Here is a 26,797-nt window from a genome sequence, read left to right on the forward strand (position 1 = left end):
TCAGTAGCCCAGCGCCAGTCCGCCGAAGTGCATCTATAATCCACCTCACGAGCGTCACCCGTTGTAGTCGGGGTGTGTGGTGGTCCCACCGCACTCTCATTCTCAGGAGATACAATATCACGCGCGTCATCTTGCAACCCGGATGAAAAACGTCATCATCTCTCATCGTCGCGCGCGTTCGATGCTTCAACCCCTCGTCACCCTCGCGCTACCCTAGCCTTTCTCGCCTCCTTCGCCGCTCTCGCCGCCCTCACCGCTCTCTGTCCGCGTGTAGCCGCGTGCAAAGTGTACTCGCGCCTCTCTCACGCTTTTTCTCTCGCTCTCCTTCCTTCGTCCCGATGTGGACGTAAGCTTTTTGTTTCATCGAGTGAAAAGGAACAAAAAACCGGCGACTCTTGTGTTTTATTGTTTTCGTAATTTTCTTCCTTCTCACCTGCCATTCTCTTATCAATTTTTTCTTTCATTTGCCCTCGATTCGAAATTACACGTCGGGAAAATTAAAATGCCGATCACATGAACGTTTTCTTCTTCAAGTCCCGTGTATGTGAATCGTCGATTTGATTTCTTCGTATTTTTATAATTGTGATTTACTCTTAAATACTGGTTACGCTTTTCTTCTTTATCGTAATGCTCTAATACAATGTTATAATACGAAACAAGCTCAAACAAGAAACAAATTTGTCAGAGTGACTTTATCTCTGTCTAGTAAATCACCTTTCGGCAAAGTAATTTTTCTATTTTCGAAGAAAGAGTCGCGTTCGTAAATACGTATTTGATTGACGCGAGTTATTATCTTCTTTCTGTATTTTTTAATTGTTTCGAGAATTTTTATTTACTTGTAGTAATTTTAGTTAGAATATTGTTATTATAGAATATTGAAAATTTAAAAACACGCTTATAATACCGCGATATTTTCGTGTGATTTTATATAATTAATATGTATTTCACGCTTTCGGTTCTATTTTACGAATATTTCTTTTGCAGCATTTTCAGAATTGCACGTTTCAAGCGATGAGATGGTTGACGACAGAAATGACTGTAAGAAGATCGCATATATATATATATATATGAGAGAGAAATGTTTGTCAATTGTAACATAAGAGCTCACGTGTCGTTTTCCTTTTTCATTGCTTTTAATTCATTGCTTTAAGTTCCACTTTTAATCCATTAGGCAATCTATATCATCTTTTATTTTGCGATTAGATCAAGCTTTTTAAACGCAAAAAATTTTAATTTTGCATCTTAGATCCTAAAGCGATTAATTTTTTTTTTTTGCATTTTTTCATTAATTTTCTATATATATATTACTTTTGAATTTAAGGATTTATTTGGTTCTATAGATACTTTTTTATAAATCTTGATGGATAATGGATAAAAGTAGCGAAAATTATATATTTTTCAATGGCTACACATGATTCTTCTTACAACTTTCTGCCGAAAACATCAAACGCACGTTTCCAATCACGAGTATCTCCCATCGTATGACTATTCCCTCAGGGAAATTCCAATTTGATCCGCTCTCCCCAGCTTTCCCTTAATAATCTGCAACTGTTCCAATTCCTATAGTATTAGGCATTTAGAAATGCCGGTCAATAATTTATCCCGGCGTGATATAAAATTGAAACGTTAACTTTTGAATGCAGTTTCCGACGCTTATAACACTTGTGATTTTTTTTATCATTTATCCCTGCAATTTCTCAATTGACTTTAAATCATGTTGTGGCCGAACATAATCTAAAAATATTTTTAATATTTGTCAAAAAAGTTAATTTTTTTTATTAAAAATAATTATTGAAAGAATTTATAATGTCAATAGAGAAGACTTGTATTATATAAATATAGATTTTTTTTTAAATACTTTATTGTGTCCGATTTGATTTCACATAACGCGCGAGGGTTGAAAGAAGCATTAAAAGTTTCACTTCAAATTTAGATACAAGTGGGAAATTATATATATTGACGTATAAGGAGTGGATGCGTTTCTCCCTTGAAAAAGTTATTATCGTGGCGCATAAATGTCAAATTTATTCGTGTAATCGTGATTCGGTCACTGCACGCGTTATATTAGACGCACGAAGCGAGTGAACTTTCCGGCTGTTTCTGAATTTATTGCGAGTTTCCTTGTGAGATCTATCGTATACACTGTGTGATCTATCGAGTAGAGAATAGACGAGCATTAGTGCGAATCGACAGCGTACATTGAGATCGAGAACACTCTTTCTGTTCTCTCTTTCCTTTCTTCTTTCGCGGCTGATGGTTCCATCAATTTTGGATTTAAATAAATCCGAGAGAGAACGGCCGATCGGTTTAACGTAGAATTCTCTTATCGCCTTATTATTGTGTATTGGTTCTTTTTACGAGTTACATCAGTGATTGTTTCGCTCGCGACAGATGCGCACACCTTTCGAAAAATCGTTAAAATCAATACGCGTGCTACATCCCAATCTCGGTCAAAGTTGGAAAGTTTCGTGATGCAGTGATCCGGAGAGATAGTGGTGCTCTTGCCTCTTATTTCACGAAGGAAATGGATAAGGACAGGCATGTACAAGGTAAGAGGATTTATTTAGAACGCTGTTCTTATTTCTATTCGATGACCTCTAGCAAGCTGTCTGTCACGTATCATGATGAGTTTAATAGAGATGAGTCTCCTATCTTTTCTTTCTTTTCCTTCTTCTTATGTCCTACGCTTCCTGAGATTTAAGCGCGAGATAGATATTCTTTTCCTCAAGAGAATTATTATTCCGTTTCGACGAATCCTCTTTGCCATCGTGTTCTATATACCTATACGTGACGATGTAATACGGGCATTCTCATTGTTTTTATTTTAACGCTGTCAGAAATATTTCGATATCACTCTCTAGTCTTTCAAATCTTAATCTTACAATTACATACATTTTTGGAATAGTTTGGATATCTTTTTTTTTAACAAATCGAAAAACAAAAATCAAAATTAAAAGCAGGAATTTTTTTCAACAAGTATAATGTTCTATATTCGCCGTAACTTTCGCAGATAACATTTATAAAATGCAAAACCATATCGTCGATATTTGTAGAAAATATGGTATTTTTACACGTTTCACAATATTGGTTTTTGGGTAACAAGAAATTGATTTCGCTTGTGTGTGTGTGTGTGGGAAGGGGAAAGGGGTCATCACATCCAATTAAACACATAATATTTCAACTGTTCTAGCTTGTCGTTAAGAGATCTTAAATTTGCAAATGAGACCGTTAAAAGCACTTAAGCGATCGCGAGAAGGTTATTGGTTGGTCAGCACTGGATTTTCGGGTTGCTCGATCGACTTGTACCTATCGGTGGTTTTTTTTTATTCGAAACATTGTAATCGCCCGTCGTAGAAAGCGTTGAAACTTGTTTCCGGAAAATTCTCTTACGATTTTGCACGCGCGAATTAAATTATACATTTTCCGTGTACGCGATTGAACAAAGATTGCTCTGCGATTGCTCCAAAAATGAATATTACAGCATTGTAGAAAACAAGCTTCGATAGAAGATTACATCTCGCAAAACGCATCCGTGAGGGATTGAAGAAAATCATCGTAGAGTAGTCCCGATGATCGAGTAACATTTTCTCGTGTCATGACAGATAGTAAATCGATGCGTCAATTTTTATATCGTGGGCATCGAACGTAGACGTTCCTTTTGCGAGATTAGATCGATTATCCTATATTCTATCCGTTTACTTGTTTTGATAAAACAATCGCTCTTTCGACCAGAGCTATTCTTTAAATCGATATACAATATTTGGTCATCTTGTATCAGTTGGCGAATAAAATAGACAATTATATGCTCCAATAATCTGTTTATTTGTGTTTATTGTAAAACTTTGATGTATAATATACAATATATGATGTAGTGAAACATATATTATACTTTCAATGGAAACGGTGTTATTTTTCTTTGTTTTTTTTTTCCCCTCGTATTATACACATTTAATTATAAGTTTGTAAATGTAGCGACTATGGTAGAAAATATGACAAATTGAATCGTCGTGGGCTATTTATATCTCAATTAGATAATCCCCTCAATTCTGTTAAAAGAATCAGTTTATTCTCGGGATCTGTAATAAAGGATACAAAAATGCATTTCTTTTATCGTTCAACTTTATTGGAAAATATATTTATAAGTATCGAAAGAGAGAAAGTACACACATTCTCCCTCTTCTCCTCTCTCTCTCTCTCTCTCTTTTCGAAACTCGACTAACAGAATGTACCTATTTTTGCGAGTCATTAATTTTTTGATACAAATCTGAATTCAAAAAATGTGAAAATTGATGCAAAGAGTTTAATATTCACTCAAGCCATTCGCTTACGTTATTTACATAATACACTTTTAGTTCTCGTAACTATTCTGAAATTCGAAATTTCATTTTCTAAATGCTTTTTTTTTCAAAGAGTAACACTAAATTAGTACGACAAAATAATTTTGTTGTTTTAAGTTAGTGGTTAAGGATTTCGACATATATTGCAGAGCTCCCTTGACACATGTCCCTCTCCATATTCTCAATTTAAATATCCACCAACATTTATCTAGACATGTTTCTCGATTACAAATGCGCCTATCGATAGTCGTGAGTTGCAGCTGTGCAGTTCCTTTTGTGGTATGTAAAATATTTTCAGATGGAAAAATTTTTATTTCGGCTTTCTCAATGTCGTATAATAAAAATAAATGCCGTACACGCTAATGATGTTCGTGATCTTGCTGCAGTTGGTTTCAAAGCAAGCTACAATGGGACTTTAATAATTGTAGGAAAGTGCCGTTGAGACGTTGTTACGGTGAGAGTTATCGCGAGTTGCTCCAATTAATCGCCATAAATTTGGCAATAAACATTTTCTTTTTTGTATCGCTGAATTTTAATTGACACGCATTAACACGATTATAACCATCGAGGCTAGCTAAAAATACCCGAAAACAAATATTGAGTTAGGAGATTGAATACGCTGGCTTCTGATACAGATATCGGAAATACGATATATCTCCTAGTAATGAAATCCTGAAAATTAAAACGAAAACTTTTATTTCCGGGAAGCCAAGTAATATGAAATATCGCGATGTTACATTGAGATATTGTCGAGAGTGCTTCGCAATTTACGACAATGAATTTGATGCACGAAATATTAATTTACTATCAAGCATCCTTAATATTATCCTATGTAATATTATGATGTAATCAAATGATATATTGATGCGATTGCGATTATCTATTGTCTACTGTCTATAACTAAAAATATTTTTCGTAATAAAACTTCGATAATCAGACGGTAATTAACTTTACACACTTTGGGTACATCAAAATTATATATAAATTAAATTATATACAAAATAAATTATAACATTTGCTACACAATTTTCAATAAATATATTTAAAAAGCGCGCACGATCATATCTATCTCTTTTGGACATTTGGTAAATTATAAAAATATATTAGCCATTGATCATATTTTTCATCTCCTAATTGGCTTATTTTGAATAATGCGAAAGAGCTCGCATGTTATTAAATGCGATTATGGATTATTTAAACATTTGTAAATCACTAATGTAATCGCATAAATGTCAATTGGTATGTACGGATCAAATACATGATACTTATACGCATTTGTTACAATAATTAATGCGTTAATGAATATTACATTCATAGAGTAACTTGTAGCATTTATTATTATAATTATAACCAATACCAATATAACAGCCAATGCAAAACATGCAAAAATGTCCTTTTTACTATAGATGAAATGTTTTTACGAAAATCTTTCGTACAAAAATATGTAATTAACATTTAAATTAAATATTTGAACTTACTATTTATGTGTGAAATTTTAATAACATGTCCATATCGCTCACAAAATGATAACGCCGTTAAGTTTTAATTATTATTATTATTATATTTTTACCGTTTAGCTTCAATTATTATTTTATTTAATAGATTCTTACATACACTCTCTATACATACACATAATCTTTTTTTATATTTTATTAGAATTAAAAAAAAGAAATAACTACGTGTGATAGAGATATAATAAATTCTATAATTTTGATTTCTTATTATTCTTTTGACGCGCGATATAACGTTTATAAAAAAATAAACAAAATTTTGGCATTATTCAAATCGTATGCATCGTTTGCGCTTTAAATTACATCTTATACGGTCTATCAAAAATCAATAATGTTGTTGAGGTTGCTCATGATGATCACCTAGTGGGCGCCAGTATTCCTTGTGAGACTTTCTTTACAGCAAAATCTGATATCTTTCGCTACAGCTTAATGTCGGTAAATTATCCACTGTCGAAATTATATTGTCAAGTCTCGTTATATTTTATAATTTTTGCCGGATGATAAGGGGAGAAGAGGAAATCGCGGCTTAAATATTAGTTGATCGTAAAGCGAATGGCTTTGTCATACTGTCAGATTCTCTCCGCTTTTGTTATTCAAGTTTGCTATCAGTCTTTTATGAAAGATTTTCTGTTATATAATCTTTGTTTCTCTCTTTCTTTCTTTTTTCTTATCCGCTTAACTTTCCTACGTTCTGTAACATGTTGAACGTTGATGATTCTCTTAATGAGCTCTTTATAGAGATCACGTCGATTTCCTACAATTTGGTTACGATCTTAGCGGATGGTATTCTACGTATTTGCGCTATTAGGTATGCAAAAGTTTCCAAAAGAGAGAGAGAGAGAGAGAGAGAGAGAGAGAGAGAGAGAGAGAGAGAGAGAGAATAGGAAAAGGGGAAATATTTTAATAAAGCTCTTGCAAGCGCCGATTCATGGTCTCGACCAAACGATAAACTTCCGAAGAATTCGCGTTGAATCGAATTCAAGCTAAACAGACCTTGGAATAAGGTCGAAATGATTGCATTTTTGAAATGACACTTGGTTGCTTCATACTCTTCTTATACGTATTATCGTACTATATTTTCGAGACACTTTTTATTTAAAGATAAAAACGTGAGAAAAAGCAGAACTTATCTAGAATATTATATGATTGAAAATAAAGATGTAAGAGTTAAATTTATATAATATAGTCTAATATAAATCTAATAATTTGTATAAAATATTTTTTCAATCCTTTTCAAAAAGCTTAGTAATTTTTTACGAGATTTTCTTATATGTGAGTAATATTTTTATTAATTTATACCTAGCATGTAGAGATCGTTAAATAATCATGTAAGATATAAGTTAATCGAGGAGTAACTCTTGCGAATAATGGAATGCTTTTGACACGTTTCTCCATTTCTTCAATTTATTGATCAGGCTCCTGACCGTTATCACTTTTACTGTATTGTATTTTATATTTGGCTATTTTATTGTATATAAGTTGGCTCCATTCTTACTACAAATGATCGCATCTCGAGAGTGCGTTTCTACTGAATCGCGAGATCTTTACATCATTCGTTTTTTAACACGCCCACGCGAAGTTGTGGATACGAATTGTCCTGTTCCACCTACACACGTGCGATATCCGCATCGAACGATTTACGATGCGAGGCCATTTCTTTTCTCTCTTCCTCTTCCTCTTTTTCGCTTTTTGGCTATCACAAAAGGACGTCTGTTTTATATTATAATTTTACCAAAAATATATCCGAGACTGTCGTCATTTTTATCATTGCGAAGCAATTAAATATTTTGTGCGTCATAAATAATATCATTTTCTCCATATCCTTAATCTTTTACACAAGGATACCCAAAAGACATAACTTTTGATATATATATATATATATATATATATATATATATATATATGTTGTTTACTGCAGCTTTGCCAAAAATACGTCGTTGGCTTGAATTGATTTGGCACAATTCAACAGGAGACTTCAAAGGTGGAATTAGCGAATAAACTTAATTTTAACGACAAAATTTAATTTTATATATATAGATAATTAACATAAAATCTATTAACAAAGAATGTATATTTAGGATTAATTGTAATATAAATTTCAAGAATCATTAGCGATAGAAAGAGTTATATATGTTGAGAAGATCTTTATTAAAAATGTGTTGAATGATAATTTCAAATGTCGAGAGCAAAGTTTGCACTTTTAGCGACATTGCGTCGAAGAATTATATTCGATTTTTATTATCGTCAATTTTTCAATTTCTGCGAGATATTAACGATAAGATTTCCTGGTAGATTATTACTGTTTAATACGTTGACGTGAAAATTGATTGCGTTTGCCGCATCATCGCAAAACTCGGGGAACGATTAACGTTATTGCGAGATCTCTATGATTTACTGGAGAGGAATATGCAATTTTGATCGATGAACGCGCAAGTGGTCGATAACATTCGAAGAGTGTCAGAGGGGGGGGGGGAGGGAAAGACACGATGGAAATTCATTTACCTTCTTGAATTCCGTTTTACGAGTTGGATATTTGCAAATTTACGATGGCTTTGTGTCGTGTTTATATATCATCTATATTCCTCTCGAACTTTTTTTTTTTTTTTTTTGGATATTTTGCTTGGATTTAAGCAAACATTAAGTACACACAAACGTGTAGCATATATGTATACTTAAATGTGTATAGGTAATGCGGCTCTTGCGATAAAATATAGATAACGCAACTGGGAAGAATCTTGTTAATATAGAAATTTATCGTACTTGCATTTTTTTATAGTCCGACGCTCGTAAATCGTGTTTTTATGCCAATTTAAATTTTGCAAAATATGATTCGCGTACGTATCCGTGACTCTCTCAATTCAAAGTCGCCAGCATCCTTTTCTTACATTTATATGTATGCATTTTTCGAGGTCGCCGTAGAGAGTAGCGATGCATTTCTGTTTTGCAAATTTACGATCACCGACGCCAGTTCGTCCCAGGCGACTGAAACACAGGCGACGTTATGCATATCGTCTTTATAGCGCAATCACGAATGTATACGATGTTTCGCCGTAGTCATAGGGATTCATGCGCATAATGCATTCGTTGAATATGTGGGAAATGCATAAGTAGCGCGATGGAGATTATATCAAACTATGTGTGAGACGACGTCGATCGTCGACGAGAACCGCGCAATTTCCTAAACGGGTGAACAGAGTCGATTCGGTTATCATAAAAACGACGTAACTCTCCACAATTCAGTCCAGGTTATCAAGAAAATTGTTTCGTAAGAGCATAAATCTATGACGCATGCATACATGTATGCGAAAATTATATCTCGCAAAACAATGCATTTTAGACGAGATATTATCCTCTTTAATAACAACATTTTATGAAACAGCTCAATATTTACATCATTGAATAATTTTTCTTAAAGTTATGTATTATGTGCAACACGTGTGATCCGATATTTTAAATTATATTTTATCATATCTCGAAATTATATTTTCACGTCATTAATATACCATCTTCCATTTATACATTCACGGAAGTAGCGGGAAGTAGATAATGATTTAATATCTTTTCCTCTCATATAAAATATTTTTTATATTTAATATTCACTTCTTTAATATATTCTGTCAGCATTTATTTCGTATGCGCGCGCATCACATGCAGTCGCAGGATTAAGGTCATGCGGACGCGTAAGCGTATTCTACGTCAGAATTATTCCAGCGTGGTCGAATTCACATTGATAGAATAAAGATGCAAGAATCGTTTTTTTTTTCCGCTAGCTAACTGGCAAATAGCCGAGAGCTGTGTCGAAGGAAAAATGCTCGAAAGATCAAACGATATTGCAATATACGGTATATCGTGGAGTGTGCGTTCATCTTTGAACTTTAACGATGAATGGTTTGCAAAATTTGGTTGTTGACAATTTTCCAGATCTATTATAGTATTAAGTCAACAATTTTGCATTCATTATTGCGATATACATCCAATAATTCGTCAAATCGTGAAATTTTTACGATCGACATTGTCAGACATTGTGTCTTTTTTACACTTGTAAATATATCGTGCGCGCACATTATATTGAATTATAGAATATAAACTGTAAATCGTTCTATCCGTGTGTCTTATCCCCGTAATTTATATTCCGCGTCTTGAAATATCGCGTTTCCATTTCCGAGACTATAAATGCAAGAAGCGGAATTTTTTTATATAACACGCGTCGTTTACCGCGATGATATACATTTCTGCAGTCAGCGTGGCATTATATAGCGTTACGTCGCAATCTCTTTAATTAGAAAATTCTCTGAAGTAATTTTAGACTTTTATTTATTATCTTTATTATTTTAAATTTTTATTTCTTATCTTTATCTCGAGCAAGAGAAAAATTATATTAAGAAGAGTACAGATAAAGTGGTAGGCAATTTTGATATATCGTTTTACTCATGATTTTCCATATCAAAATGTTACGATATTTCCTCCGGGCTTATCTGCTAATGTCCACTTGACAGTCATCAGCCACGCCACGGGGCGAGGACATGTGCGATTGAGTTAGCATTCGCATAATATCCCATTAATTAGGCGCGACGGATCATCAGATCATGATTTCGATTATTCGGCATCTGCAACGAGATCTGCACATTATATATATAACATTTATACCAAGACAAAGCGTACAATGTATTAATTCGCCTTCATCGCGTTTATTAAAGCTTATATTGATTACGCGAAGCTAAACCTTGAGTTTTCAATTAGATGACATGATGATTTTTAAATAGAAACGTTGCCGCGCGTCTTGAAATATTCCCGGTTAAGCCTGTCCTTCACCGACTCCTCCGCTCGAATCTCGGCGTTTTCTCTTGCGGAAAGATAAAGGATAGTTACCGAGAGGCCGAGGGAAATATCTCCTCGCACGACCTTCGACATCGCCGAGCGTTTCCTCGATGATTGCGCGAATCTAAACATTATCTTCCACCCTCGGATGTGTCAGCGTTGACGCTTCTCCGTTCGATATCCCCGATTCTGTCTCCGTTCATCCGTTGCCTGCGGGCCGTTTCTTTCCCCGTAGTTTCAGCTGCTTCTTTTCCGTCTCTGACTCTCCCCACCTGTGTCTTCTCTTTCCTTCCTTCAATGTCACTTAACGCTCCTCTTTTTCACCCGTTATCCGACCCCTCATCTCGATTCGGTCCATTTTATCACGCTCCTATCTCGTCCTACCCTCATCCCGTGTATCTCCCATTTTCGTGCATCTATATCTATCTTTGCTCATCCAACCCTTGAATTAAATTACAGCCCGGAGGTGGAACGACTTTAACCGAGCGTGCGACGCGCGCACGTCTCGTCGGCCTCCGCAACCGCAATGATATTCGCCATTCATTGTCCAATTGACCGCGCAATTTTATATTAGCTATCGGTATGCGCTTGTCACTGTATATTTATCTCTAATTTCTCTTTCCGTCATTTCGAGTATTAGCGATATCTGTCACAATTTTAACAATCGCCATATCGCCGTATATTTTTGTCGTGAAAGCATTTATCTGAAATAAATAAAACTTGCCGTTTTATAGTTTTACAAATAGAGAAGAGAAAGAAATAATCGTTATTGTAATTTTTATAAAATAATGTACGATACTGGAGAGAATATTAACGAAAACATGTCATTATATATAGCGCGATAAATAAAGAATCGGATTTAATATTTGATGAAAAATCTGCACTCATTTTTTAGATATAGTTTTCCCGATTGATAAATGATGATGAAGGGACAATATATGTTGCGAATGGATAGATATATACGTAATATAATTTATAGTTGTAATTTTGAGGATAAAAGCTCTTTCTCTCTCTCTATATATATATAGCTTTGACGGTTGAATTTATCTTCAATAATCCATCTTCTATAGTCGCAAAATTGCACGCTTGTTTAATAATCTTGTTAGTCACAAATTTCCTTATCTTTATAGAGACAATTTTATGTATTCATGGTGCAAGCAATATACAATACAAACAAGTTTTGGCGCAGTGCTGTTGAGAGAGAAGGTGTTACACGTGAACGAGGGCTACGTTTTGTCCTATAAACGTTAGATCGATACTAGTAAGAATAGTGGGTGGGCAGGATGTAGCCGAAAGGAGAATCCGGTCGTTGAACGAATTCTGCCGTCTTACCTGTCGCGGAAGGGCAGGTAAAATGGAGAAATATTTTTCGATCGTGCCTTTTATCGTATTTGTTAAGCACCTTTCCTTGGCACACGAACAAATGACGACTAGTCTCGGGTGACTCGTTAAGATTTCTGGCAATTCCGGCGTCGTGTGCTATTTTCTAAAGCTAAACGAATTATTCCTCCGCGACTCTCGCTGCGATTTACGCAGCTCGAATGCATCTCGATAATAATATCGAGCCCGTTCATAGAACGGTGTGCTAATAACGCCAAGTGCTATTTCAATCTAGAAGCTCAAGTCTATCTTCATGAGTGGATTAAATCCCTTGAAATTTACGCGCACAATTTGCGCGTTACAAATAATATATATATATATATATATATATATATATATATATATATATATATATTGCTTTAACATTAAGAATTAATATCTTACATAATTTCAGTATGCATTAATATTGCATTAATTATAATTTTCTTTTGTTATATATAATACAAATTGCAGAAAATTTGGCTACTTTAAATGTATTTTGCGTTGCATTTGTTATAACAAATTTTTTAATGTACCATGTTTTATACGAAATTTTTTGAAAGTATTCATATTTAAACAAGTAATTGAAATTCATCGAAATAAGCATTTGGAAAAGAGCTGTTGGATGAAATCAGGGAGCTTACGCGGAAAGAAGCGATTCGTTTTATCAATGCTAATAGACAGGTCAGGGAGGTCGAAAATGCGCTGCTTTTCAAAAGATCAGTGTAGAGATTCGGTTCTTACATTCGTTTTTACATTCCTTGCAGAAATTCACGAAAAGTGCACACATTCGCGAATTTCTCGCGAGAACCGATGCTTGGGGAGTGCTCGCGCGCTCCCCCGCGTTCGTTCTCGTTCTCTTTTCCGCCTTGTAGCCCTACGTAGACGCGCTTACGTGGATTGGCTTTCGTCGAGCCCGCATCACCGCACGCTTGCGCGAGATTTTCGAGGCGAGCTTTCGAGCCGCGTCCGAGTCGCATCGCGGACCGGGGCACGTGGAGTCGCGTCCGCGAACTCGCATCACGAAAAGCTTTGTATTTTTTCGTCGGCTTTTCGCTCGTCGCGTCACCGTCGTCGCAAACGTCGTTGCTCGATAGTTATGCGCATTATTTAAATATAAAGAAATCTTTATAGAATCACTCGCGCGACACACAGAAACATCAATGTCATAAATTTGTGCCCGCTTCTTCTTTTGTGATACCTGTGATGAATATACGAGATTGAATTTGTTGCTATCAATAATGTGCGTAAAGTCAGTGAAGTATCGGACATGAAGAAATGGCGTGCTTATAAAATAACTAAAAATTATTACACGTTATGTATGCATCTTAATTTTTTATAAAACGTATTATTTTAGCTTTTATAATTACGTGTTACTTTGCGCTTCTTGATTTGTAATAATTATGATAATGAAGAGAGATACGAGAGTTAATTTTTTTCTTATAACTTTATATAATCTTACTTTGCCATAATGTTTTCTCTGTTGATCGTTTTAAGAAAGAACGAATATATGTGTGTATATGTGTATGTATATATATATATATATATATATAAATTATAAGAATATTATGCAATAATTTTTTATTATTTTTTTTCTATAAATGTAATAAATTTTCTACATTTTATAGGGCGATGAAAAAACTCAGGCGCATAATTCCATTATATAAACAAAAAGTCCATTAATTATGAATGCACACTAATAAATTTAATAACAGGTACAATAATAGGTCATATACTGAAATGGTAACATTTGATACATTGTGGATACTAAAAGAATAGTATTTTTATTTTGTTTAAATTTAATATATATTTTGCTATGTATTTTTTGATACATTTAATAAGCGATATATTCATACTCATTCATCGTATAGATTTATTATACAAAGCGGGATGAATTTTCTCCCTTTCTCTTTTTCTCGAACGTTAATAATCTAAAGGCTGTTAACAAAAATAGAAATAATATTTTTAATAAGAATTATAATGAACCGGATATTGATCGACTCGATCGACTTGAAAAAATATTCGCTTAAATTACTAAATAATTAAAATAATAGCGTACTTATAACGGATTTTTCTATGGAGGGAAGCGGATTGATTTAATTGCAATCGCGCGAATAATCTTGACGCAAATACAATAACCACCGCGCTCAAAACTTGTTACCGTAACAATGACGAAACATCACATTTCTCTCGTTCGTTTCAGTTTTATTGTCTTGCCTATCATTATAGTATACTCGACTCGAAATTAGCACAGTTGGAAATAAAGCTTTGTTTTCGCGAATTAAATTTCTTCAAAACGACAATCTGCTTGACCTTATGAGAATTCGACTTTTCATTTAATAACTTTCTTTGTATTCAATAGTATTGTTGTATTTACATTACTGAATCTGGTCTCACACTTGATGGCGTTAACTTAATTTCATTCGTATTAGAAACCCGATTATGATAAAGCAATGAATTCTATAAATCGTAAATATTACTAAACAGAAAGAAAAAGAGAGAGAGAGAGAGAGAGAGAGAGAGAGAGAGAGAGAGAAATTGGAAGGAAGACGAAGTAGAAAAGAAACTAATTGAGAAATAGTTATTAATAAAAACAGTTTAATCAGATTCACGACATGTTTCTTGTTTTTGCAGCAGAGTTATCCTATATTATCGTGGATACATGTATCGCACAGAAATATATCCGTTTTCCGGTTCTCCAAAATGTATCATAATTGACGTAACGCGTGATAAATTTCCTGGCGAACACGAGGACGGCGAGCGTCGGGAGATTTTCCGGATCGTTCCGCGGAATGTAGTGGAAATTCAAATTGGCTCCGAGAGACGTGAAAATGTGGATATCGTTTTAGATATTTGTAGACATGATTTTCTCTCTCCCTCCCCCCCTCCCTCTCTCTCTCTCTCTCTCTCTCTCTCTGTCAATCGTTAATCTTATAATAAAATAAAAAAAATGTATTTATATGCGCGCGTGTGATTGGCGATACCGCCTATAAAAATGATCAATTTTCCCCCCGGTACGATCGACTCGTTTTTCTTTTTTACCGCGATAGGAATCGGTCACGAGATAAAACGAGATACAAGATATTGGCAAAGAGAAAGGGATGAGTTTATCGGTATGAGATTTATGATGAATTTGACGCCACAGATGACCTTATATTTAATATAAATTGGATTATTTCAAGAGAGACAAATGTTGCAGAGTATATGAATATTCGTAATCTGTAGTAGCCTACTTTTTTCGAGATTTTTATATATTTTTTTAAGATTATTTTGTGCATTTACATAAGCAACGTGAAAATATGAATTTTACTCTTAATGCAGAAATTCTATTTTACTAATACGAAACTTTTACATCGAAATTTTAGCTTCCTCTGTTGGAAACTACATTCATTTTCAATAAATTTAAAATCTCTCGATATAATCCGCTATGTATATTTCATATCTGTCCACAATGCAACGTAGAAATTTTAATACTTTACATTGGTATTGAAACTTTCGATCTTTTGTTCGCAAGCAAATGATTAGAATCGATTCGTCGATTGCACGAATTTTCAGATTATAAATTTTTTTTACAGAAAATTTCTTAATATAGATACAGAATATTTCTTATTTATAGAAAATAATATCTTAGCGACCTTGTATGTACTCGCGAGAGAAAAGATTTTTTGAAATAAATTTACTTTAACGCGCGAGACAAAATTAGAAGTGATTTTAACTAGCGTGGAAAGATAATTTTACTGCTCGCCGTAGCGAGACATAAATAAGAGAGTTACGACGACTTTTGAGAATCGTGACAGAATAAATCCGTGCGTTGATCGCAATTGGATCCTATCAAGATCTGTGATTGAGAAATAATAGTGAGTGCCAGAAACTGCATTCCGAATTATGCGCGCATCCAACGGCTAAAATTGCTTCAACTTCTTATCTCTGCTTTGTCGCCGGGAGCGAGACGAAGAGATTGCGATTACGCGATTTCCTTTACGCCTAAGAAATGAGCCAGAGTGAAAGGCACGTCAAGTACGGGCCGAAGGGCCCACCTCCGCCTCCGCCGCCGCCGCCCCCTTTACCAAAGCTTCCTGCTTACTCGCACCAAAAACTCTTCAAGAAATGCAAGAGTGCCACGTTTCAGCTGGATGGCGCGACGTATACAATAGGTAATTGTGTTACTGTGCGATTCAATCAATATAAAATGTTTTTTTTTATATTGAGAACCGTGATCGATCTCGGAAGCCGTTTAAAAAAGATATATATATATATAAATTAATTATAATTTAAATTGTTTATACTTAATATCGAATACATATCAGCAAATATCAATATAGTTAATAAGATGTCTTGTGTTTAAATAATGAATGATTGAGTCCTGTATGTGTTTTTGTACATTTTTAAAATCAATTTTCTTTGGTTTTTAGTGATTGTCAGTATTGCATTATTATATCCGTCTATATAAATTTATATTGTATGATTTTATAGACAAACAATCATATAGGGGGCACGATTACACGGATAGTATGAATTTAAATATTACCTTCGAGCACACCATGTCGAAAGAAATTCCAATAGGTAACCGCTATCGGAAAGTAGTTACAAGGAAAGGCCGCGCAGGTGAAAGAAATTGAAGGGGCGAATAAAGCGAAACAAAGTCGACGTCGAGTATATCACGGGTTACGTCTTTTCGTGAAGAGTTTTCGCAAGCGTGTCAAGCGTGAAAAGATAAATTTGCCGTGGCTCGAATGCGAAAACAGAATTTAAAGACTTGTGCCGAGAGTCCGCATCTTGCAAACATTTATTGTACCGTAAAATAAGATACTCGAGATATATCGATGCTGCCTATTTTCCGCTCTACGATTTGTTATTTACTTATAACGCGCGCACATATTTAGTCTATTATTTCAACGCGCGTTGGAAATATTCTTTTACAGAGAAATGTTTGAAAGAACGATTGTTTTATATTTTATAGACAGATCGTTCGGAATATACACGAATATAATATCGCCGCGAGATGTATCATTTGGAAATTAAATTATTTCTTTACAAAATGTGCCGCACGCGTGCAAATGCCAACGGCATTAAGCGTGTGACGCGAAATGTTAAATATACGATGTGAAGCATAAACTAATTAATCACACAAAGTCGTTGTCTCGGCTTGTCATTTTACTAAAACTTTAGCTCTCTCTTATGCCATTTTACAGAAATAAAAAAAAAAAAAATTACTCTTTGATGTTAACGCTGCTTTACACGCTCGTGCATACAAATATGTATGCGTTATAATCGTTTTATTATTTTAAATTTTATTTCCGTGATATATACGTATAGTATATATATATATATATATTTGATTATATCACGCGCAATCAATTCAAATAATCAACGACGATCCGGTCGTCCCATATATACGTGCAATCCCTTTTCCCTTTAACGTTATTTTCTACTAGAAACGCGTACGACGATTGTAGAAATTATAACAATATGCTTGATATATAAAAAAATTAATGACGTATTTGACAAGTGCATAAATTTAATAGCGCGCATAAACGACCGGTAAAGAGAAACGGTTAAAAGTAATCCGCGACATGTTCTTGTTTGATAAGGATGTGCATAGCTCCTATATAATGTTATTCTGGTATTCTTCTTATCTATTTGGTACCGCACGCAAATCCAGCTTGGTCACGACATCTCAAGAATGGGCTTAAATATTGATTTCCAATTTCTGTTACGGATAGCGTGCTATTCTTATCATTTAGACGAATATACCGGCGTCTCGTGGCTTTTCCGGTTGGTATCGTTTCGTATGGTTCCTTCTTTAAAAAAACAATAATAGCAACATTTCTCTCTTTCTATAGATGGATATTTTTTGCCGATTTTGCTTTTGTAGAGCGCGCGAAACATGTTTCTTCCTAGACATTAGGCATTTGTGTGAAACTGCGGTAATATTTAAAGAGTTTCGTTTTTCAACAAAAGTAAACTCGATACGCAATCAAGCCTCGTAAAGAGATATCGTTCCATTTTTTGAATTCTATAGGATTCTGGCAAGCACACGGATAAGGACTTTGATAAAAGAAACTTTGATTGTTTTTAATCTTTCTTTATAATATTCGCGAAATATTCGATATTTGTTTCAATCGGAAAAATAGATACGAATCTTTCATTTTGCGCAATTGATTCGGAAAATTATCTACATTTCTCACGAGTAAGCAAATAAATGATATTATCTTTAACTTTTATCAAAATGATGGCTTAAAATGCGACGAAGAATTGCATATTTCTATAATTTTACAGAAACATAGTATATGAGAAAGAGAGAGAGAAAGGGGAATGCATTTTAATCTCGGTTTAAATAAAATAATGCGCCAATTGTATGTAAGTACAATTTTAGCGTATTGATATATTTATTAGTTTAAAATATATCACAAATATATCACTAACAATAAGTCTGCGGTTTATAAGCAATAATTACGGATTCATCACAATCGCTTATTAATTTCGAAATAGTTTAGTTTATACAGTGATATCAGAGCTCGTTTTTCACGGTTTACGGTTTATTAATATATTTAGTCTCGTTTCACCGAGCCGTATCGTTTTCAATGTTACTGTATTTCTGCCATTTTCAATGCGATATCGTATCGATTCGCCTGGCGAAAATCGGCCGTCCGTTTAATTAAGCCAGAGATCAATTAATCGACAATGGAGTTTGCGCTAATTTTCCCCGCTGTCTGCTCTTTTGACGGTCTCTCTTCTTTCGAGATTATTCGCTAACTCGAACTCGTCTCGAAGCAGCCACGTACTTGCCGATGACGGAATGTAATAATTTATCGAGATACACGGCCGCTACGATGGTACAGCGATGAAATACGATCGAATAGAAGGTAAATGGAAGGCGAGGGAACGCGGTGTGGATCTAACGATCGCGCCAACGATCCATCTCTCTACGATGGCAGTAGTGGAGCCAAATCGATGGATCCCATCGACGAGAATTTAGAGACTCGATGACAAGATGAATGGGATTACGCGCTAGCGACGACGTCCGCGCACGCGATGCGTATTTGCGTGATATCGCACATTCTCGGTATTATTGGATCGACATTTTACCGTTCGCGTATTAGCCGTATGTCGATAGAATACCGGTTCGTTTAACGGAAAAAACGCATCGGTTTCTCTCCACTCTTCGGATTCTCGTTCGCCGTGTACTCGTGCACTCGCAAATGCGCGTTTTGTATAATGGAAACTAGAATGATTTAGTAAGCTTCAACACGATAGGGAAACTTGATCGTTGGACGCAAGTAAATAGAGAATGACAAAACCGCAAACGGCTAAAAGTAGCGTGAATAATAAGAGACGATAACAGAGATATACTGCGTCGGGTGATAACGCATATATATAATTATATGATCTGTCAGATTTTGTCTTGGATATCGAAATAGTGCGTTTAATTGATCAATAATACATATACGGTTAGAGTGACTAGATATATTTTATAGTTATTTTACATTGCGTTTGCAGATCTGTGTTGATTATAATTTTAATACAATGATATTTAATCGAGAAATAATAAGCTAAAATTAGTTGATCTACACTTAAAATTTTTTTTATACATATTAAAAGTTTCTTTAAAATTACTCGCTTTTAAAGTGGACTTTTGGAGATGTCATCCAAATTATGTAGTAATTATTTTCCTCAACGAACAGACTGTACTTTCTACGGAAATAAAAACGCAGAACATTTGTAATAATAATCCAAATTTCTTTATATAATCTTTTTTAATTTGTTTTTTTTTCTCTATATTATTGAAAGATTTATAATAATATATGTATTGTATAAAAATATTCAAATAATATATTAAAAGTAAAAATTATATTTTTTAAACGCGCGCGCGCGCGCGCGCGCACGCACGCACATGTATACAATCGTTGCTATAAATTTTTATTTCTTAAATAATAATCTTGTTTTGATGAATGATTCGCATTTCTTTTTCTTCAAAGTATACAAAAGAGCGAAGAAATTTATCATATGACTTGCCATCTTTCAACAAAACGCTTAGGTTATCTAAAATGTGAGTTCGCGCTTCTTCTTCGTATTGGTAGAATTGTCCTACTTTTGCAAATGTTTTTTGCGCACCTTTCTTTGTTAAGTATTTACTCTCTACGAGATTTGCTGCGGGGAATTTCATAATTCAAGAACAGAACGGAACGGCAGGGTCAAAGGTAGATCCTAATTAGTCCCTCGCTCTCACGACGGAGGCTCATCAGGTTCAACAGCCACTTGCAATGCACATAGCAACTTAACGAACTCCATAATTAACTATGAACTATTCCGTGAGGCAGGATTGCGCCGCATAATAGGAATATCTCTCGATTGATAATTCGAAAATAATGGAACATTATGCATGCGAGTGGATATATAAATCTACTACTGCGTCTCTCTCGATCCTTCATCTTAGATAGGCCTAGTGTAATAACTTTAGTTAGAAATGGGACGATGCGCTAATTAAATTCCAAATCGAATGTAGACGGATACAGTCTACTAAGATAGATTTGACTCTGATACACATATTCAAATAATTTTGTTGCTAAACAATAGTTTAGAAATGTACGATAAATCGCTTCTAACACACAGAATATATGTGCCCGAGTCTGTATGTGTGTATTCTCTTTATTTCATACATAATTTTCTCTTATTTTGTGCCAATTGCGCGAATTAATAATCATTTAGTAAGAATTATCCGAATTATCCGTGATTGATTACAACTGTATATGCTAAAATCGATGGAAAAATAATCCGAGAGAGGGATAGACGGATAATCGCGCTATACGAGATCAATGATCTGAAATCTAAATTAATATCGTATACGTTGGGACTTGGGACGCGAGTACAATCCATGGGATGTAGAATCTTGACCGAAACCGTGTGGATCGAGTTTTAACGAAGTCTTAAGCAGCCAGCACCCAACGGTATGTTTAATTGACTCAAATAAACATTTTGCTGTATAGCAACAAATATTATTTACACTCGCGAATCGGTTTATAGATATACGAATGGTTCGAATCGGTACTCAAGATACGAGCTTGCATTTAATTCTAAGCCACTACGTTTAATCTACATTTAATTCTATTGTATATTATATTTAATCTTCCGCTATATACGCGAGTGACGGAGAAGCTCACAGTATTCTTTTGCTCTTCCAATCCGGTGGATAAAATATACGCTCAATCGCTTAAAATGTTTCGAATAACGACGAAAGAGATACGAAGAATCTTACGATTTGCACTTGTATATTTCTACAGACGGATCGCATTACTCTTTGTCGCGAAATGCAGAGGCATGCTGGCCGCTTGCCAGCTAAAACGCCGATGGTGGAGTTTTTCTCCGACTCCATTCTTCACGATCGATACTGACAGGGTGCACTGTTCGCCTCGGGCTTTATATTATTTCAGCGTCATAATATTCTCGGTCGTTAATTGATTGGTTCCAATAATTAATTAATACGCCAAACATACATATATATATATATATATATATATATATATATATATATATATATATATAATGCATAATGTATGACATCCAAGTAGTTTCCTAGATTTGCCTAATGGGGACAGCCAATTTATTAATCGTCGGAAAAATTGAAAATTTTTCGTAATCTCGATATTATCTTGTATATATACGTATCTGGATAGTTTTAAAATTATAAACAAATAATCGAAAAAGAATCTGTGATAATAAGTTAAAAAAATAACGTTCAATTAAATCTTCTGGAGAGAGATTCTCCAAATCGTTCTCGACAATGAATGTTCCTTTGTTCGTTGAATGCGCATTTATTATCGATCATTTTGCGTAAATGTGTGTAGTATACCTAAAGCAATAATAAAATTTTCATAGTCGAAATGATTATTCGCTACCAGAATATTCCTTTATGAAAAGTGAAAAATATATAAAACTGATAATCAAGTGGGATATGGGATATAAAACTAAAATACACACAATGATAATACAATAAACTGGGAGAGCAAAAGAATACTATGAGGTTCTCCGTCATCTTCGCCTAACAAAAGATTAAACGTAGCAGCTTAAAATTAAATACAAGCTCGTATTTCGATTGTACCAATTCGAATATATCCATTTGTTACGGTTATGAAACATTCTTTTATGAACAAACAAAAAATACATAACGGGGTGATAAAGCATTACGGGGAATTACGAAAGCGTCCGAGAGTGGCGATTAAAAAAAAGAAGAAAGAAGAATACATTCATACAATATGTCTTCGACTACTAATACGTTTACTTGTGAAACACGAATGACACGGTAAACGTCACGTACGATGAATTATCCAGCGCGCGTATTTACTAAGGTGCGTCATCGGTAAATGCGACCGATGCATTTGTTCCGAGACATTGATGTATCTTTCGCTGTGCGTTCAAAGGTGAAGGTCGGCAAACCCGCGCGTTTCCCGCATCGTTACATCGCTCGCGTATGCAAATTTCACGGATCTCGTTTGCATGGAACGGAGACATCGATATGTCGAACGTCCGCCACGTTTCGGCCGGTTTCGCTATTTAAAAAGAACGAACGATTTAATGATGTTAGTTGACGCGATTAGATTGTAATCATCGGGGATGAGATCGGGGTTGAGATGGAGGATTGTTTCTAATAGTAAACAAGTTGCCGTCTGATGCGTCATGATTAAACGAGAATTGAATTAATACTCGAATCGTTTGTGATTTGTCTTTTATAAATGATAATGGATTGTTAAAAAAATCATGATACCTCTTTGATTTATAGCCAAAGCACATTAATAAATGTCATTGTTTTTTATTGATTGTACGATACATCATTCATTCTTCGATTCTTCAAATATTTATGCATACAATTATTAAAAAATTATTCATTTTACACATTTATGGATTAGATTTTATTTTTATTGAACAACCGCAAAAAAATTAATTGCAACACATTTCTCCCTCCGCTGGCTTTAATACAAGTTTTGTCAATCGATACATGAAGCAACGTGGAATAACAGAATAAAAGTAACGAAAACAAGATAACTGAAGGAAACGCGTGGTTTTAATTATGTCGAACATTAATATCCCTTTTGTTAATGCCCATGGAATTAACCGGAAATGTCGTAGCCTGCCGTAATTTCCGGTGGAGGTCGGTAAAGCAGAACTAGGATACCACGGAAAAATCGATTGTATCGTGTCTGAAGGTTTTGAACGGTATACGCTGGAAACTTGTAGGAGCACGTGGATGCTAGGATACTGCAGAGAGCTGCATCGGAAGCGAGAACCTTTCACATTTACTTCTTAAATCTTAATTAAGTGCAATTTAATCTCGCGCGCCCTTCTCGCGGAACGACCTCGCGAGGTGAAAATTACTTACGGAATTGTGTGTGCGTGTAACGCGATTTAATGACTAAATTCTGAAATGAAATGCGTTCGCTATGCGTAAGATTCGCGTAATTATCGTGACCTCCATACGAATAACAATTAAAAGATGAGTTATTATTGATAAAGATACTATCTCTCGTTGCTACTCGTACCTGTACGATACGTTTCAAGTGCAAACGTAAAGGAATCTCAAATACAGCCGAAATGCGCAGAAAAGACCGCAGTTGCGATGATGGTTCGCTTGCTTTTCGGATAACGTCTTAGGGCTCTATCCTATATTGTTTTATCTATCGACCGCGCGATAAGAGCGATGACGAAAAGAACTGGAAATATTGTACAAAGCCAATGTGTTCGCTAACGCGTTATCCGCGATATTCCGCGACCCGATAGAGGCGCGGCCCGTCGTAAAACTGCGCAACAGTTTCAAACCATGTTATTTATGTCGTAATTCTCACGGGTCATACGACACGCGAGTTACGGTCAGCGTAATGGAAAGTCATAACGCTCGTCGTTTGGTCGATGCCGGCAGCTGCACGACAGTCGTCATCGTCGGCGACGATCGATCCACGCTCGACTCTGAAATATCCCGCGAGGCTGTCATCCCCAGATATACTTTCATCGATATTATACCTTGCGAAACGAAGTAAGTACGCGTTGAAAAGTTTGCGCGCGAGAATATTTCCTGCGGCGATCGGGTTGCGTGGGATACGCGTAGAAACGCGTCGAGGCAGCGGTGACGTTACGTCAAATACAATACAATACACGCGTCCATATCAAAAGTCATTCTATATAGAAGCCATCGATCATGGATGAGAAATGTTCTCGATCAACGAATGGATCTCTACTTAATGAAAATATCGGAGAACATAGCGCGCGTGATTCTAACTCTGTACACGCGTATATATTGTCATCGAATTTGATTAAGTTCTATCAATAATTGATAATCCTCGACATTTCTTTTTGTAAAGAAAATTGATTTTATCGTTAGATTCGCCAAGCATCGAAGATTGAAAATTTTCAGACACGCGTTTTACATTAGCTCTAAACGTTTCGTATATCTCATCGACGGATGCATGATACAACGATGCAAGCTTTTGTCATGTCAACTCTTTTGCGTAGCGAATTTTGTCGAAATACTCTCGTAAAGTCTTAAATTGAAACAGTTAGCGGGAAGGGGGGAGGGGGGGGAGGGGGCGGTGGAAGGAGAGAGGCATAAAGCTTACTAAACCTCGATTGAATTTGGGTTGTGCGAAATTAGGCCAGAGTTTACGCGCCTGCGGTATATTTTGACTTAAGCCCGGATTACGCGCGATCACCTTCATTTGGAATCGCGCGGCTGATTTTGATTCTGCACACAGTGACAGTTTCTCGCGGTAAAGAGAACTTGCGCGCTTCGCCTTTAATTTGAATATTTTAATTAATCGCGAAGCGTATGACAAAGTTATAATATTTCGTCCGACACTTTTCGATATTAGATTTAATCAGATTATTGCGCCGCTATTACTGCTCTCTCGGCGCGTGTAGATTTTAATTAAATTAACGAATGGTATATACGCGGACGAGGAAATGATTTACCCGAGCCATTGTCCCGAACGTTTTAATTGATCTAATTTTGCGTATGCTCGCGTAGGAAGAAATTTGACTCTGTCGTTCATTCGAAAAACTTGCGATACATGATTATTATTAATTAACATTAATTATATATAACGTATATATATTAATTACCATTCAAAAAAATTAATAAATATATTTCTATGTCACGTTTTATTGCTCACGTTTTGTTTTCCTTATCGCGAATATTGTTCGCGTACTCCTCGTTTGAATTTTTTCGCTGCCATCGAAATCTTGGACCTTTCGTGAAAATTTCGACGGACAATTTTCACACAGTCGCTAGAGAGAAGCGACGCGCGATTATAGCCGAGGGCACGCGTTCATTCGACAACGGGCTTTTATTACAGCAAACAAAAGCGAAATTCTGCTTTTACAGAAGATTAAGAGCCTCGATCACGAGGATAAGCTGTATACGCTTAGCGGTAAAGGCCAATAATGCGTTTTTCGAGAGAGATTCGTCAAAGGGATTCATCCAGCTCGACGTTTATGATCGAGTACAACTTGAAATACGGATTTCCTCTTCGCGGCTTTAAATAAAAGTGTCACTGCTCTCCGCTCCGTGGATACAAAAGTGGCGATATTTGCAGCGACGATACGGGCGAAATTAATGCGATAGTTTGGTTACAGTTGCTACGAACAGAATGTCTTTGCCAATAGAATCGTCGACGAATCCATTAATTAAGCAGCGCTTATTATCGGACCGATAATGGTCGATAATTGGCGCGAGATAAAGTTGACGGGTTGAATGCGCGTCATCGCGCGAATAGGAATATACGTACATATAGATGTTAATTTGGTGACCTGGGCCGCCACGTTTCTTTTGCGTTTGACGGGCGCATAGATATTAATAATTGATGGGTACATAGCTATCGTCATTAAACGTATCCTGTGTGATAAATAGAAATGTATTTAGCATTATCGCGAACCACACGTTTTTTATCACAAAAATATCGGCTTTATAGTGACGGCGGATCGGGTGCATCGCTTGCAGCCGATTTTATATCGCCGCAGGATTTACACTTGCGCTCGTTCGTCCCTCCTCCTCCAGCCTGCCTTCCGTCCCCACTTTCTGCTTTGAATTGATTTAATCGTCCGTACGCAACTTTGTTCGTGGCGTCTATCGACCGCCAGTGTTTTTAATTTGTCATCGTTTCGAAGAATGAAAAATTTGCATTTATCGATATTCGATGTTTCGATCTACTTTGAATATAATAATTTTGCGTTATTTGGTTCGATGTCTCGGTGAGTAAAAATTTGAATAAAAATATCATTGTTCGAAGGATGAAGCAAATTAATTTTTTTTATTACATGAAATAGAATGTTTGTATATATATATATATATATATGTGTGTGTGTGTGTGTGTGTGTGTGAGAAAGTATGTGAATAAGAAACAAACGCAAGAAAGTATATCGCTACTCGTCAAATGCAAGAGCATCAAAGAAAATTCCGTTGAAACACAAGCGTGGAGTAAAGTTTGTGCGCTACCCCGTAGTATTTATTTGCGAATAGTACGTCCTGTCTCGAAAATCAATCAAGCGTTGAATGTCTGTCGAAAACACCGTTTCTCGATATCACCGCTTTGCTTTGCTTTGCTCCGCTTTCTTTCGCTTTGCTTTGCTTTCCTTTCCTTTCCTTTATCAGAGAATGCAAGGCCACGCGAGGCAACTTGACGGTAAACTTTGCCTACATTGTACGCATAAAAATTGTTCGCCGACTAATCTCTCTTTTATATTTGAGCAAACGAGCGCATTAATTTGTCAAATACAAATTTAATTTAA

The 26,797-nt window shown here is 35.5% G+C and overlaps 1 protein-coding gene across 9 annotated transcripts in view; it reads left to right on the top strand.

Moving 5' to 3' along the window:
• Positions 1 to 26,797, top strand: part of LOC138934473 (dual specificity calcium/calmodulin-dependent 3',5'-cyclic nucleotide phosphodiesterase 1) — an 81,788-nt gene that overhangs the window by 7,031 nt on the left and 47,960 nt on the right. The window contains exons 1-3 of one of the 9 annotated variants that reach the window (XM_070298247.1): positions 6 to 540; positions 985 to 1,038; positions 1,934 to 2,549. The exons of 2 other annotated variants lie outside the window; for them this stretch is intronic. In XM_070298247.1, coding sequence (XP_070154348.1) covers positions 2,525 to 2,549 — 25 coding nt within the window. In that variant the 5' untranslated portion in view covers positions 6 to 540; positions 985 to 1,038; positions 1,934 to 2,524. Of the gene's footprint in view, positions 1 to 5; positions 2,550 to 15,693; positions 16,180 to 26,797 lie in introns of those variants that run through there. 6 more of the 9 variants (XM_070298246.1, XM_070298245.1, XM_070298248.1 and 3 more) reach the window with 6 other exon arrangements.

The sequence above is a fragment of the Polyergus mexicanus genome, unplaced genomic scaffold (genome assembly GCF_030449975.1).
Source record: "Polyergus mexicanus isolate NDT 795.1 unplaced genomic scaffold, iyPolMexi1.0 SCAF_7, whole genome shotgun sequence".
In the NCBI taxonomy this organism is placed as follows: Eukaryota; Metazoa; Arthropoda; class Insecta; order Hymenoptera; family Formicidae; genus Polyergus; species Polyergus mexicanus.